Here is a 15213-nt window from a genome sequence, read left to right on the forward strand (position 1 = left end):
CCTCCTCTTTTTGCTGAGGAAGACTGGCCCTGAGCTAACATCCATGCCCATCTTCCTCCAGTTTATATGCGGGACACCGACCACAGCATGGCTTGCCAAGCAGTGCCATGTCTGCACCCGGGAGCTGAACTGGGGAACCCCAGGCCACTGAAGCGGAACGTACCCAGTTAACTGCTGCACCACCTGGCCAGCCCCCCCCAACCTACTTTCTAAAGCAAGTTCCTGTGTTATAAATTTCAGTGTTAGCAGCTAATTAGGATAATAGACCATCTCTCAAATTGGCAAGAATTGTCCATCGGTAACTAAAATCGGGATATTATTCTACACAAGGTTTTCAACCTTTCATAGGGATTCATTTTTATGAGCTTATAGCATGTAGGTTTTTTTGTAACATGCCGTAAAAATGGAAAGATAGGCAAAAGATAAGATTCTTCATTTTTTAATAAATGTGCTTTATAAGGCCTAGTTGTTAACAACTTGGACAAAACATTTTGGGGTGCTTCAGTTTCTAAATTTCCTTGCCCCGCTTCCTGGCCACCTCTTTCTTTTTCACTCATAACACTTATAAAGAATGGTCAAGGCTGTGTTTTTCCCCTGGGCTATCCTGGATTTCCCTATCATTTACCCGAGAATATGGCGAGTCTAGGACCACTGCATTCTGGGTTCGTCGTGGAACTTTGGTTCTCTCCCTGGCTGTATGTTGGGATTACCAGGGAGCTTTAAAAGTACTGATGCATGGGTCCTGCCCTCAAAAATTTTGATTCCGTTGGCCTGGGATTCAGCCTGGACATCAGGGGTTGTAAAGCTCCTGTACGATTTTAATTATGTGATTCTAAGCAGGTGAAGACCACTGCTTTAAAATGATAATGGCCTAGAGAGTGCTCTCTCTTGAGAAGATATTCATTCTGTTGGCATCAAGGAGTAAGATTTAAACTGACATTCAGAACAGGCTTCTAAAGAGAAAAAAGTAGAAAACAAATGAAAGTGGAGTAAATTAACAAATAAAGTTGTAAATAAATGGGATGATGTGTGTATGTATGGCAGATGTGTATGTGTATAGTGTAAGTCCTGTCCTTTTAGCTCCGCTGAAGCTAAAAGTATGGAATAATGTGCCCTATAAAAGCCTTGAAGTTAGCATCTCATTTTAAGGCAGAATTAAAAATTGTCAGACAACCTCATCTCATTTTATAGAATTTGTATTGACCTTCATACGATTCATTTTCCTCCTTGCTAAAGGATGTTCTGAATTTTATTGGCTGTTTTTTTTCTGGGTGCTTTGAGCTATATGGAAATCAGGCTTCTATAAACCTAAGACTTAGGGCCAAATTTTAATAATAAAAATGGTTAAAATTTTTCGTATTTACTATATAACAACCATGTCCCAGGCATCGCATTATGCAGTTTATAGCCCTTGCGTTAGCTTTTCTTATCCCTGACTTTCAGATGAGAAAATTGGAATTGAGGGAGGTTAAATAATTGCCCGCATGCACCTAGTTAGTTAAGCAAAAGAGCAGGAAATTTAGCGTGGTTCACTCTGGCTCCCAAGCCTGTTTTTTTAAACACAATTCTCAATTGTCTTTCTGAGATAAGTGGGTATGTCTGTGGAAGTTTGGAATCGCTGACGGAGAGTACAATGTTTGATTTGAGCTGAAGGGCGTGCTGACACATTTTGAGTCCTGGAATAAAGTTAGGCACAGGGACTCACCTTAACTCTTTTAGGCTGTTTCAATTAAACAAGAATTGTAAAATACCTTTGTAAAGGAGAAATATTACATAAATGAGACTATTTAGATGTCACTGCTATTACTATTACGTGGAACAAATTGACAGAAGGGGTCATGTTTATCTTTTAAAAAATATTTGCAGGGGAGTCATTTGAAATGACCATTTTTAACTTCTCGAGTCACATGGCTTGTGTTTCCTTGATCAACCACCCCCCTTTCTAGACCCCTCTCTGCACCCAGAGGAACTGCTTGGTCCTAAGTATTTGTTGGCATGAATATTACTCAAGCACCTACAGTCTGACATTGTCTTAGTCTATATCTAAGTAGAAAACTTGAGCTGTTTTTCCTTTCAAGGCATTTAAACTGTTTAAAGGGACAGATTAACTAGAAGCCTGTCATTAGTAGGGTTGAATAAGGTGCTTCACAATTTTGACCCTGAATTTATCATCGCATTGAAGATTACATTATGTAAATTTTTGTTAAGAATTAGTTCAACTGGATCTTCCTCTTCCTGGTCTTCTGTCCCTGTCTCTCTTCCCTTCCCCTTTCTTTCCTTCCTGGAATGGGTCCTATAGCCATGAGGTGGGGAAATGCGGGGAGGCATACTCCCTTGCTGGAGGGAGCCTAAGGAGCCCAGATCAGGAAGTTAGATGCTGAGCTGGGTAAGGACGGCGTCCAGGTAAGAGAATGACCCTGTGTGGAGTGTTAGAGCCTGAGCACAGTGAGGTGGGTGCTCCTGCAGAGGGGCAGCCTGGCGCCCAGCCTCAGAGCTGAGCTGAGTGACAAGGGTTTCTATCTAGGGGCAGCCTGACGTGTATCTGTTCCCAGTCAGGGGATGGAGGAAAGGTATGCAGGTGAGCAGACAGGGTGGGACCTCGGAGCCTGAGTGGGTGAGGAAGACGTCTCTTTGGGGCCTGGTGTGGCAGCAGCAGTGAGAGATTTGTTGTATAGAGGGGGATTGATCAAATAAGTAAAGCTAGTGAGGATAATAGGATCCAGGTTTTTCACTAGAAAAGAAGGAAATAAAGGGGGCAAACTAGAATGAAACTTGTGGTATTGGATTGCAATTAGCAGCATTTGTGTGAATTTATGACTTCAAACATCTATCTCTCTCTTATATAGACACATAGATATAAATGTATGTGGAAATATATGTATAATGCATATGTGTGTCATATATATTTATATATGTATGTATATTATACCCATTATATATATATATATATGGGGTGTGTATGTGTATAAATATGCACGCATATATTCTTAGCTCTGTCCACTGAGATGGAACAGTGATTTCCCACTAGTGAGGAGCATACTTACCACCCACATCTTTATTCTAAATACCATTCTTTACTGATCGTATCTAGGACTTCTTGTAGAAATGGCTGATTTCAGGACTGGGGTGAAAAAAGTATAAGATAATCCTGGAACATCTCGTGCCAGAAAGCAATGAAGTGTTCAAAGAATGGTGGTCATGACAAAAGGATACAGGAGTCAGAGTGAAGGGGCTCCCACTGGACAAATCATTCTGGGACAAACTGAGCATCAAAATAAATAATACTACTAATGGATTAGTATCTGTTAGTATCCAGTGAATAATGCCTATTGAATAATATAGGTGTTTGTGAGTACATACTGATATAAATTTATTAAGTGATTCAATTGAAAGTTTGATGAGGCACAAAATATGACATAGTTTCAAAGTAACTACCAACAAAATGCTCATTAATGAAAAGGGAAAAAGAATAATTTTTCAGTGGAGAAGCCTGGCAGACACGTGTCCTCTTTCAACAAATATCAAAGTGAAAATCATCAGTAAAGAGAGAAATAAAAATTGTGTTCCATCCGATAGGTTGCAATGAGAAAATCACAGCATTACCTCTGTGCTATTCCTGCCAAAGGTGTCTACTCCGAATCTAGTCATACTACAACATGACTATCCTGGAACTTTCGTAAGCATCAAGGTTATAAAAGTCAGGAGAGACTAAAGCTGTTCAGAGTGAAAGGGAATATAGGGACATGGCAGCTACTGGTGACATCATGCTTCTGAGCTGGAACCTTTTGCTAAAAAGTACGTCGTAAGGACTGTCTTTTGTTGAAATTTAGATGGGTTGTGGGATGAGATGATAATGCATAAATGCTAATTTCTTCATTTAATGGCAGAATTGGGATGGTGAGGCGGTATCTCCTTTGTAGGAAATATGCAGTAATGTTTTAGAAGGAATGGATCTTCAGGTCAACAACTTGTTCTCAAATGGTTTAGGGGAAAATTTCTTTATTCTGTACTTGAAACGTTTCTGTTAGTTTGAGATTGTTTGAAAAGAAACAAAGAATTTCAACTCTTTCTGAGAAAACTTGAGTTAACTTAGATGTTAAACCATAAGGATAGTTGAGAAATAGTCATTGCTTTATGTAATTAGGCACCATTTTCCAAAGGAGTATTTGTCCTCAAACAGAAACAGATTGTAAGTGTCAAGGCTGTTTGCCCTAGATTGTAATCTTTTGAAGTTACTTTTGTATAGCTGGCCTTGCTTATTTCACAATATAAGGTGAACCTTAGAAATAAACGACTTACGACACACACATTGACATAGAAGAAAAAAACCTCACTATGTTTTATTAAAAATAAACTCTCGACTCCTAATAAAACATAGTCATCATTCACCATAACAAAATATCTCAAATAATATATTGTTAGTATAGAAATAATAGATCTTTATTAATGATAATAAATAAATCAATCTATTTAATCATTTATCTTTAAAAATGGTGTTAGTCTTTTAATTGAAAGTAACATTTTTGGGGCCTTTTTAATGTTATTGTCGTTGTATCATTACTAATGTATTCCTACTCCCAAGATAGAATCTTTTTTTTTTTTTATATAGCCTTGTAATTACATAGTTCTGAGATCCTGAAGGGGAATTTAGGTGTCTCATTTGATTGATCTGGAAGCCCAAAGTGCTTTCCTGATGTAGCCAAGTGGCTAGAGCTATGTAATATCTATAACTCGTTTCCTGGGTTGCATTTTAAAACTCCATCTAGCACTTGGTGCTTCTTTGTAAAAGGTCCTCAAAATAGGCCCCTGGCAGGAAGGTGTGGTTAACAAAGAAGGGTTGCCAGAAATGTTCATGCTTTAAAATATCTGCACTTGAACTATGTACAACAGGACCTCAGGGCCTCAGGGCTATTTGGACATTATTAAAAATCATCATGCTGGGGGGCTGGCCCGGTGGCATAGTGGTTAAGTCTGTGCACTCTGCTTCGGCAGCCTGGGATTCATGGGTTAGGATCCTGGGCATGGACCTACACACAGCTTATCAAGCCATGCTCTGGTGGCATCCCACATACAAAATAGAGGAAGGTAGGCACAGATATTAGCTCAGGGAGAATCTTCCTCAAGCAAAAAGAGGAAGATTGGTACAGATGGTATGTCAGGGACAGTCTTCCTCAAGGAAGAAGAGGAAGATTGGCAATAGTTGTTAGCTCGGGGCCAATCTTCCACAGCAAAAAGAAAAAAAACCATTATCCTGAAGAATCAGAGTTGACGATGTACCTATTTTAAAATCAGGGTTTCTCAACCTTGCATTATTGACATTTTGGGCTCAATAATTCTCTAGTGTGGGGGGCTGTCATTGTAGAATGCTTAGCAGCATCCCTGGCCTCTACCTATGTTATGGATGAATTGTGTTCCTCAAAAAGACACGTTCAAGTCTTGACCCATGATATCAGTGAAAGTGACCTTATTTGAGAGGAGGGTCTTTACAGATATATTCAAGTGAAAATAAGGTCATACCACATTAGGATAGACGGTTAACCCGATGACTGTGGTCTTTAGGAAAGAAAGGAGAGGGAGATGTGAATACAGAGACCCAGACACACAAAGAGGGAAGATGGCCATGTAAAGACGGAGCCAGAGATTGGAGTGATGCGGCCAAGGAATGCCAAGGAGTGCTGGCAACCACCAGAAACCAGGAAGAGGCAAGGAGGAATCTCCTCTAGAGCCTTCAGGGGGAGCAAAGCCCTGTACCTTGATTGCAGGCTTCTAGTTTCCAGAACTAGGAGAGAATACACTTCTGTTGTTTTAAGCTGCCACATTTGTGGTAATTTGTTATGGCAGCCCTGGGAAACTAATATAAACTACTAGATACAAGTAGTAACTTCCTCCAAGTTGTGATGACCAAAATGTCTCCACACATTGCTCCATGTCCCCTAAGGAGCAAAAATCACCCCCAGTTGAGAACCACTGAAGAAAATCTGAGTCTTATCAAAGAATACCCTAATGGGTGAAACATTTGAAAAACTCACAGTGTTTAGAAAGGGCAGAAATCTTAGTCAAACTTTTGGATTTTTAATTTTTTTTGAGGGGGTGGGGTGAGGAAGATTTAAGATTGGCCTTGAGCCAACACCTGTTGCCAACCTTCCTCTTTTTTTTTTTTTTGCTGGCGGAAGATTGTCACTGAGCTAACATCTGTGCCAGTCTTCTTCTACTTTATGAGGGCTGCCACCACGGCATGGCTTGATGAGCGGTGCTAGGTCCGTGCCCGGGATCCGAACTTGTGACCCCAGGCCACCAAAGCAGAGGGCATGAACTTAGCAACTAAGCCACCTGGCTGCCCCCTGGGTTTTTAATTTTTAAGAATTTTATTTGGCATAAGTTTCACTGTTAAAATCTCTTAATGACCCATGTAGAGGTAGTTTGAAATATAAGAGTTTCCACACTGCCCTTCAAAATATATTTCAGGGCTGGCCTGGTGGCACAGTGGTTAAGTTCACGTGCTCCACTTTGGCCACTCAGTGTTCGCCGGTTCAGATCCTGGGCACAAACCCTCGCATTGCTCATTAAGCCATGCTGTGGCAGGCATCCTACATATAAAGAAATAGAGGAACATGGGCATAGGTGTTAGTTCGGGGCCAATCTTCCTCAAAAGAACCAGAAACAAAGCCCCCCAAAAACCAAAATATATTTTATTGCAATAATCCTATTTTAAAGAAAAGATCAATTTATTTATAGTCCTATATGACCAAGTTTTAAAAATAATTTTACAAGGCTGTGTAAAGTACACATTGCTCCTGTCATTAGGCTTTTTCATTGTTCTTTAATTTTTTTTTTTTTTTACTTGTCTAAAAATGGCCTTCTTGTCCTGTAGTTCTCATGCTATGTAAAACATTTGAGCTCCCTATCTGGACTTTTATCTGTCCCTGGCTTGGAAGGCTGACTTATAAATGTCCCTATCAGGAACTTATTTTCTTGCCAAACCTTCTTTTCTCTTTTCTTCTTTCCTTGACAAACTCCCTCCAGAACATGGTGTCTGGGAATCAACATAGTCGTATTCCCCTTTCTCCTCTTTCTACTACTGCAGTTATGGACAGGGGACAGGAGTACTATATTCCTAGACCCAGAAGTAGCACTCTAAATGCATTGTTTATAAGCAATATTGGTAATTAATGCTCTACTTCAGCTATATATGGCTTAAGTGGCTTTTACAGTTTGGCCTGGGGTCTCATGATTATGAGGCATTCCTCAGAGATATTGCAGGTTTGGTTCCAGACCAGCTCAATAAAGCGAATATCGCAATAAAGTGAGTTCCACAAATTTTTTGGTTTTCCAGTGCATATAAAAGTTCTGTTTACACTATACAGTAATCTATTAGTATGTAACAGCATTATGTCTAAAAAAGCACTATACATACCTTAATTTAAAAATATTTTATTGCTAAAAATGCTAACCATCCTCTGAGCCTTGAGTGATTTGTAATCTTTTTGCTGGTGGAGGGTCTTGCCTGGATGTTCATGGCTGCTGACTGATCAGGGTGATGGTTGCTGAAGGTTGGGGTGGCTGTGGCAATTTATTAAAATGCGACAACGATGAAGTTTGCAGCATCGATTGACTCTTCCTTTTATGAATGATTTCTCTGTAGCATGTGATGCTGTTTGATAGCATTTTACACACAGCAGAACTTCTTTCAAAATTGGAGTCAGTTCTCTCAAACTTTGCTCCTGCTTTATCAGCTAAGTTTATGTAGTATTCCAGATCCTTTGTTTTCATTTCAACAATCTTCACAGCATCTTCACCAGGAGTAGATTCCATCTCAAGAAACCACTTTCTTTGTTCATCCTTAAGAAGCAACTTCTCATCCATTAAAGTTTGATCATGAGATTGCAGCGATTCAGTCCCATCTTCAGGCTCCACTTCTACGTCTAGTTCTCTTGCTATTTCCACCACATCTGCAGTTACTTCCACTGAAGTCTTGAACCCATCAAAGTCATCCATGAGGGTTAGAATCAACTTCTTCCAAACTCTTGTTAATGTGGATATTTTGACCTCTTCCCATGAATCACAAATGTTCTCAATGGCATCTGGAATGATGAATTCTTTCCAAGAGGTTTTCGATTTACTTTGCTTAGATCCATCAGAGGAATCCCTAAGTATGGCAGCTATAGCCTTACAAATGTATTTCTTAAATACTAAGACTTAAAAGTCAAAAGTACTCCTTGATCCATGGGCTGTAGAATGGCTATTGAAGACATGAAAACAACATTAATCTCTTTGTACGTCTCCATCAGAGCTCTTGAGTGACCAAGATTGGGTGACCAGCATTGTCAACAAGCAGTAATATTTTGAAAGGTATCTTTTTTTCTGAGCACTGGGTCTCAACAGTGGGCTTAAAATCTTCAGTAAACCACCTTGTTATAAACAGGTGTGCTGTCATCCAGGCTTTGTTCTTCCATTTATAGAGCGCCAGCAGAGTAGATTTAGCACAAATCTTAAGGGATCTAGAATTTCAGAATGGGAAATGAGCATTGGCTTCAACTTAAAGTCACCAGCTTCATTAGCCCCTAAGATGAGAGACAGTCTGTCCTTTGAAGCTTTGAAGCCAGGCACTGACTTCTTTAGCTACGAAGTCCTAGATGGCATCTTCTTCCAATATAAGGCTGTTTCCTCTACGTTGAAAGCCTGTTGTTTAGTGTAGCCTCCTTATTCAATTATCGTAGCTAGATCTTCTGGAGAACTTGCTGCAGCTTCTACATCAGCACTTGCTGTTTCACCCTGCACTTTTCTGTTATGGAGATGGCTTCTTTCCTTAAACCTCATGAATTAACCTCTGCTACCTTCAGACTTTTCTTCTGCAGACTCCTGACCTGTCTCAGCCATCAAAGAACTGAAGTGAGTTAGGGCCTTGCTCTGGGTTAGGCTTTGGCTTAAGGGAATGTTGTGGCTGTTTGATCCTCTATCCAGACCGTTAAAACTTTCTCCATATCAGCAATAGGGCTATGTCACTTTCTTATCATTCGTGTGTTCACTGGAGAAGCACTTTTAATTTCCCTCAAGAACTTTTTCTTTGCACTCACAACTTGGCTAATTGTTGGGTGCAGGAGGCCTAGCTTTCTACTTGTTGGCTTTCAACATGTCTTCCTCACTAAGGTTAAACATTTCTACCTTTTTTTTTCTCCCTGTGGGGGCGTTTTGTTCCTGGCCTTCCACAATCTCCCAGCTGAACCCATGCCACCCATCACTGCCTCCTCCAACCTGGTTTTTCTTTTTTTTTTTTGAGTCAGATTAGCCCTGAGCTAACATCTGCTGCCAATCCTCCTCTTGTTTTGCTGAGGAAGATTGGCCCTGAGCTAACATCTGTGCCCATCATCCTCCATTTTTTTATATGTAGGACACCTGCCATAGCATGGCTTGATAAACAGCGCCCCCAGGAACTGAACTGGCAAACCCAGGCTGCCGAAGCGGAGCGTGCGAACTTAACCATTACACCACCTGGCCAACCCCTTCGCATTTCTACCTTTTGCTTTAAAGTGAGAGACTTGTGACTCTTCCTTTCACTTGATCACTTAGAAGCCATTGGAGGGTTACTGACTGGCCTATTGGCCTAATTTCAATATTGTTGTGTCTCAGGGAATAGGGAGACTGAGGAGAGGGAGAGAGATGGAGGAACAGCCGGCTGGTCAGTGGAGCAGTCAGAACACACGACATTTATCCACTTAAGTTCATCGTCTTATATGGGCATGGTTTGTGGTGCCGCAAAACAATCACAATAGTGACATCAAAGATCATTGATTACAGATCACCATAACAAATATAATAATAATGAAAATTGTGAAACATTCTGAGAATTACCAAAATGTGACAGAGACACGAAGTGAGCAAATGCTACTGGAAAAATGGCACTGATAGACTTGCTCAATGAAGGGTTGCCACAAACCTTCAATTTGTGAAATACGCAGTATCTGTGAAGTGTGATAAAGCCAAAGTTCAATAAAATGAGGGATGCCTGTACGTAGTGTTGCTTCCATGAGGAAATATATTCTGAGTTTCAAACCTCTGTTTTGTAAATAGTTTGTATTATCTATTCCTATGTTATAATGTTTCTGTTTTTGGGTTACACATTTATAATGCTATATATCAGAATGCTAAAATAAAAATTTTTTAAAAATAATTTAATTATGCATATTGATTGCAATCATTGCATTATGTGGATGAGAAAGAGAGAGAGAATGATATTTATCCTAATAGTAGCTTTTTCTTACATCTTTCTCTAAATGAAGTCCAGAGCCTTCCAAGACTTTAAAATATAATAAAGAGATTTTTGGAGGATTTAGAGAAAAGGCTTATTCTTAAACAGAAGTATAGTTGAACTTATTTTCTGATTTAAATAAAAGCAAATCTTAAAACCCATTACAATTTTCTAGTGTTACTTATCCTCTTTTTTCCTTCTCAATTTACTGCAATTAAATGAGGTCCCAAAATTAAATATGTGAAAGTGTTACTTTAATATTTTAAGTAGAAATTATAGCACGTTTCTTTCATATAAAAATGTTAATAGCATAAATTATAAACCCCTCTAGCACTGTCTATTTTAAAATGTAATCTGTGAAAGATATTTAATTTGGTGACCATTTTGCGATTTCGCATGAAATAATAGCATGTGAAAATTAGAATTCAAGTCTTTGTTGCAACACGCTCATGCCCCGTCTCCCCCGCAGAGGGGGAAAAACAAATCTTTTAATGTCTGGAACAGCTATTAGATGTTACTCTTTTATGTGTCATTTTTGTCACTACCTGTAAAAGAATGCTGCGTGGAAAAGTTCCAGCAATGATTAAGAAAGGGCAAATATATTAACTTGAGGAATACGTGTTCTGATCTTGGCACCATCATTCAACATTATACACCTTTTCTGACCCTCCCTTCTTTCTCCATGAAATGAAGCCCCAAGTAACAATTCAGTGGCAGAACTTGGATTAGGATAGAAAACTCTTGCTTCTCCATTCGTCTTTCTTTTTTGTGACAAAGCCTAAACTACATCCGCCTGAATCTCCTGCCAGTTTCCTTTAAATGCCAGCGTCAGCCGAATCAGCCTCCTGCCAGTTATCCTCCTACGGAAAGCAAGAAGGTTTACATTCTCACTTTTGTGATGAAAAAAATTTCTTGGCTAAACAAAGAACTTCTCACTTTGACTATTCTAACACCTTCTGTAGCCTCCCTGCCTTCCCACTCAAGGCGTTTGGGCACATTGCCTCTTAAAGGGACTTTTCCCAAGGGAAGAACCCCAACAGTTACACGTGTTCTTTTGCATGTGGGGCATCTTCAGTGGAATCTGGAAACTAATAAGGCGAATGCTTTAAGGGGGATATGAAGTTAGGGTGCAGGTGGTGGCTGGTTTATGGGCTGTCTGATTAGATTTTTAATGTATGGACTGGCAATGGGAAGCTAGTGTATTCTGATACCACCTAAACTTCCCTACTCTTGAAGCTTGGTTTTTCCTTTTCCTCCTGTTCCTTTAACTTCTATAAGCTTAGATTGTGCCCAAGCCAAGCCTAGACCCCCTTTCTCTTTTTGTTCTAATGCAGGTCCTAGGTGGACTGTGCATCCAGGTCCTGATGATGAGTAGTGGGGAAATAACCCCAGCCTCAGAGCTCATGTCCTCGGCATTGTCTCCACCCCGTCCCACCTCCAGAGTCCTCTAAGATGTGGTTCAGGCTTCATACTCTGTGGCTCCCATGCCAACTTATAAAATACACAGTCTAGTTAGAGTCAATATATGAATGGGTGCTACTCTGAAACTTTAATGACTCTCTGTCACAAATTGTGACAGGCCTGAACCTGTATTATCGTGATCCATGTAGCCTCTAGGGACGGAGTTCACTCAGCTTCATACTCCCCATCAGCATCAAGCATGTATCAGGTGCTCTGTATATTCACTTATTTAAGTGAAATAAGAATAAGAATGACAGCATTTTTTCAGCTTATGTCACTCTCATTGTTGCTGATAGTGTGAATAATACTAATACTAATAAAGACATCAGAGCATCTCGAAAGGTTTACGGGTTTGTTTGAAGGATGAAGAGCGTGGAGAGAACTCTTGATTGCATTCTCCTCTGCAGTAGGCTAGGCCAAGAAAGGAGAACTCCTTAGCAAGGAAGCAAAGATATCAAAGCTCATGTTTTGCAAGCTTCACAGAACAGATGATATAGTAGAACAGCTCATTCCTTCCCATCCGCACCCTCCTGGCTTCTTATTCAGAAGTGAATAGCGTGTGCCTTGACCCTCCTGAGATAGTTCCTCTTTAAGACAACCGCTAAGTGAGCCATGCCCAAGAATGGAAAAACATTTTTTTCATTAGGAAAAGAATGTTGATAGGAGCCTTTCTGGCAGTTTGTGTGTGTGTGTGTGAGTGTGTGCACACACATGCATTTGAGAGTCAGAGAGAGAGAAAGAGACTATGAATCAATGCATATTAAATGTGGGTGGAGGGAATATTTTGTGTTTCTGATAGCCCAGAGAAACTCAGGGCATAATTTCCTATGTAATCACTGTCAGAGGGTGGTATGGTTTAGGTATTTGTTAAAGGATTATTTTATGGAAAAATGCATTCCATCTTCCAAAGCTGCATTAGAAGTGATCAAGCTTTTGGAACAGCTTATTGGGGAGCTAGGTTCTGCTATATAGATTTTTTTTATCAGGCAATATTGTAAAAGCTGTGTGTAAGCTGAAGCAACGAAAGTGCTCGCTGACTTGGATAACATTTTTCATACATATAATAAAAGGAAAGAACTGGAAATCTAGTTTTGCACTAGGAATAACTTTCTGAGCAGAGTATTTAAAAAAGTGAAATAAAAAGGGCCCAGGTTTCATTTAAATTGAATGAAAAGTTTAAAGAATGCAGCCAAGTTTACAATAATAAACCTTTTTCCCTCTCTGACTTTTTTGATGGAGTTGGGGTAGTTCTTGTGGGAGATAAGGTCTGGTGCCTTGAAGTCAAAGAAATAGTAGCCAGTGTAAAAAAAGAAAAGAAGTTTTTGAGGAGAGTGGGAGAGGTGGAAATGCAAATTTTGTTTCTTTGATAAAAGTTTTCCAAAGACGAGAGAAGTGACAGAGGAAAACCGAAAGAAAGTCAGCTTGGTACAGGGCGTACCAGCCTGTAGCCATAGCTGGAAAACAAATAGCAGGGCAAACTCACATTGTGCAGCCATTTTCTCTTCTCTGGCCTCTGGTGCCCAATCTTCTCTATTTTGTTCCTTTTCCGTGTCCTTTATTATGGTCTCTCTGTCCCTCCGTGTTCTCTTATCTTCTCTCTGCCTCTTCATGTCTTTCGTTTTTTTGGCTCTCTTATCTAATTCCTCAATGTCTGAAGTTCATTTATGTTTTATAAAGAAACTACAAACTGTAGGATAAGAAAATGAAAGTTTTTTTTTTTTTAAAGCTGTTTGACATAAATCACTAGGGATTTTTCAGTAAAAAAAAAAGAACATAGAAAATATTGGAAATTTGGTCTCATTTAATAGCCCAATATATTTCTGAATATCTATGGAGCATATAAGACCTGGTTAATCAGAGCTTCCTGAAAACATTATTTTCATTAATAGTATACAATAGCATTTTAGCTCTTTCAAACGAACTTTTAGATAGTCATTTAATCTTGATAATAACGTGTACCCACATGTTCTTTTTCTTACAGCTTCACCTGTTACAAGTCTGCCTGTCCGAGTGGAAATGATGGCAAAATATTCTAACCTTCCTTTGGAGAGTCATAACATATCACTAACTGGTAAATGTATTGTGTTTCAAATAAGAAAATGCCCAAATCAGTTTTTATTTTTAATTAAGCCACTGCTTTTTGCCTCATGAAGTGCTAGCTCCTGCTCACAGTCTGGTGGGAGAAACACACCAGCACCTTAGACAATTATAACACAGAATGGGAGTCTAATGAGATGAGTGTGGTGTGCTGTGTGTGCAGGGAGGAGGCGGCTAGTCCACACGTGGGAGGGCTAAGAGAGGCCCTCTGGAAGAGGGAGGCTGGCAAGAGGGAAGGGTTCACTCTGATTCGCGGAGACTCTTCTGTTTTCATCAGTTCTTGCTGGTACATCCATTCAAATCATTCTGCATTGGGAGGAGATTTCATGTATTTACTGGAAGACCTTTAGGCAGAGAAATTAAAGATGCTATCAATGAGTCAATGACAATGCTATGAAAGAACTAATAAAGAATTGTGAAATAAAACTCAGCTCTGTTTTCCCTTTTTCACAGTCTTGGATTCCAGTGTTTCAAAAGTAATCTCAGAGTTCTTTAAATGAGTAAGAGTAGTTATCTGTTTTAGTAACAATATTAAAAGTATAATTAGAATTTTAAAAATTTTACACTTGTTTGTTAAGTCAGTAACAAGTTTTAACCAATTATGTGTCCAGTCTTTAACTGTCCTCTCGTCTTAAGACTGTTTCTCTGTTTCTGTTTAATATGAATAAAAGGTGTGCTTGCCCCACCCCCCACCGCCATCTGATACCAATGGAATGCTGGCACTGAGCTTTTGGTAGAACATTTTTATGACTGTGCAGCTCCTATTTGTTCCCAGCTGTCCCCATTCCAATAATTGGAGTTTATTCTTACTTATAAAAAGTAATTGGGACACTCTTGTATTGTTTCTTGTTCTTTTACTTTTTGCATGTTCTACTTGTTGGTTTCTTCTGTTAGAAATGTTTCTTTAAGAGAGATTCACGTGAAAAGATCTAAGTTTGCGGATCCTTTGACCAGCCTGGTGATGCTGGCAGCAACACATCCCTCACTTCCCCGGTGTAGCTGGAGGCTGGGAAAAACATGCGCAGATGAAGAGCAGGAAATGGACATTTTGGTTGTTGTCAGGCTGGTTACTTACTTACTTACTTAACCTGTCTGGATGGTTTAACTCCTAACCACTCTTTTATTCTACTACTGCTATTAAAACCAGCACAGTCATATGCCACGTAAAGATGTTTTGCTTAAGGACAGACTGCATATATGATGGTGGTCCCATAAGATTAGGGCCACATAGCCTAGGTGTGTAGTAGTCTATACCACCTAGGTTTGTGTAAGTACCCTCTATGCTGTTCACACCACAAAATCGCCTAATGATGCATTTCTCAGAATGTGTCCCATTCGTTAAGCAGCTCACGATTGTACTCCTACTGTTATGAAGAGACCAGATGTTCACAATTGTCCACTTCTTGCCT

At 39.6% G+C, this 15213-nt stretch overlaps 1 protein-coding gene across 1 annotated transcript in view; it reads left to right on the plus strand.

Annotated features, from left to right (window-relative positions):
• Nucleotides 1–15213, plus strand: part of EMB (embigin) — a 44492-nt gene that overhangs the window by 1903 nt on the left and 27376 nt on the right. Inside the window, exon 2 of the mRNA XM_044778153.2 lies at nt 13689–13778. Coding sequence (XP_044634088.2) covers nt 13689–13778 — 90 coding nt within the window. The remainder of the gene's footprint in view (nt 1–13688; nt 13779–15213) is intronic.

This window comes from Equus asinus, chromosome 10 (assembly GCF_041296235.1).
Source record: "Equus asinus isolate D_3611 breed Donkey chromosome 10, EquAss-T2T_v2, whole genome shotgun sequence".
NCBI lineage: Eukaryota > Metazoa > Chordata > Mammalia > Perissodactyla > Equidae > Equus > Equus asinus.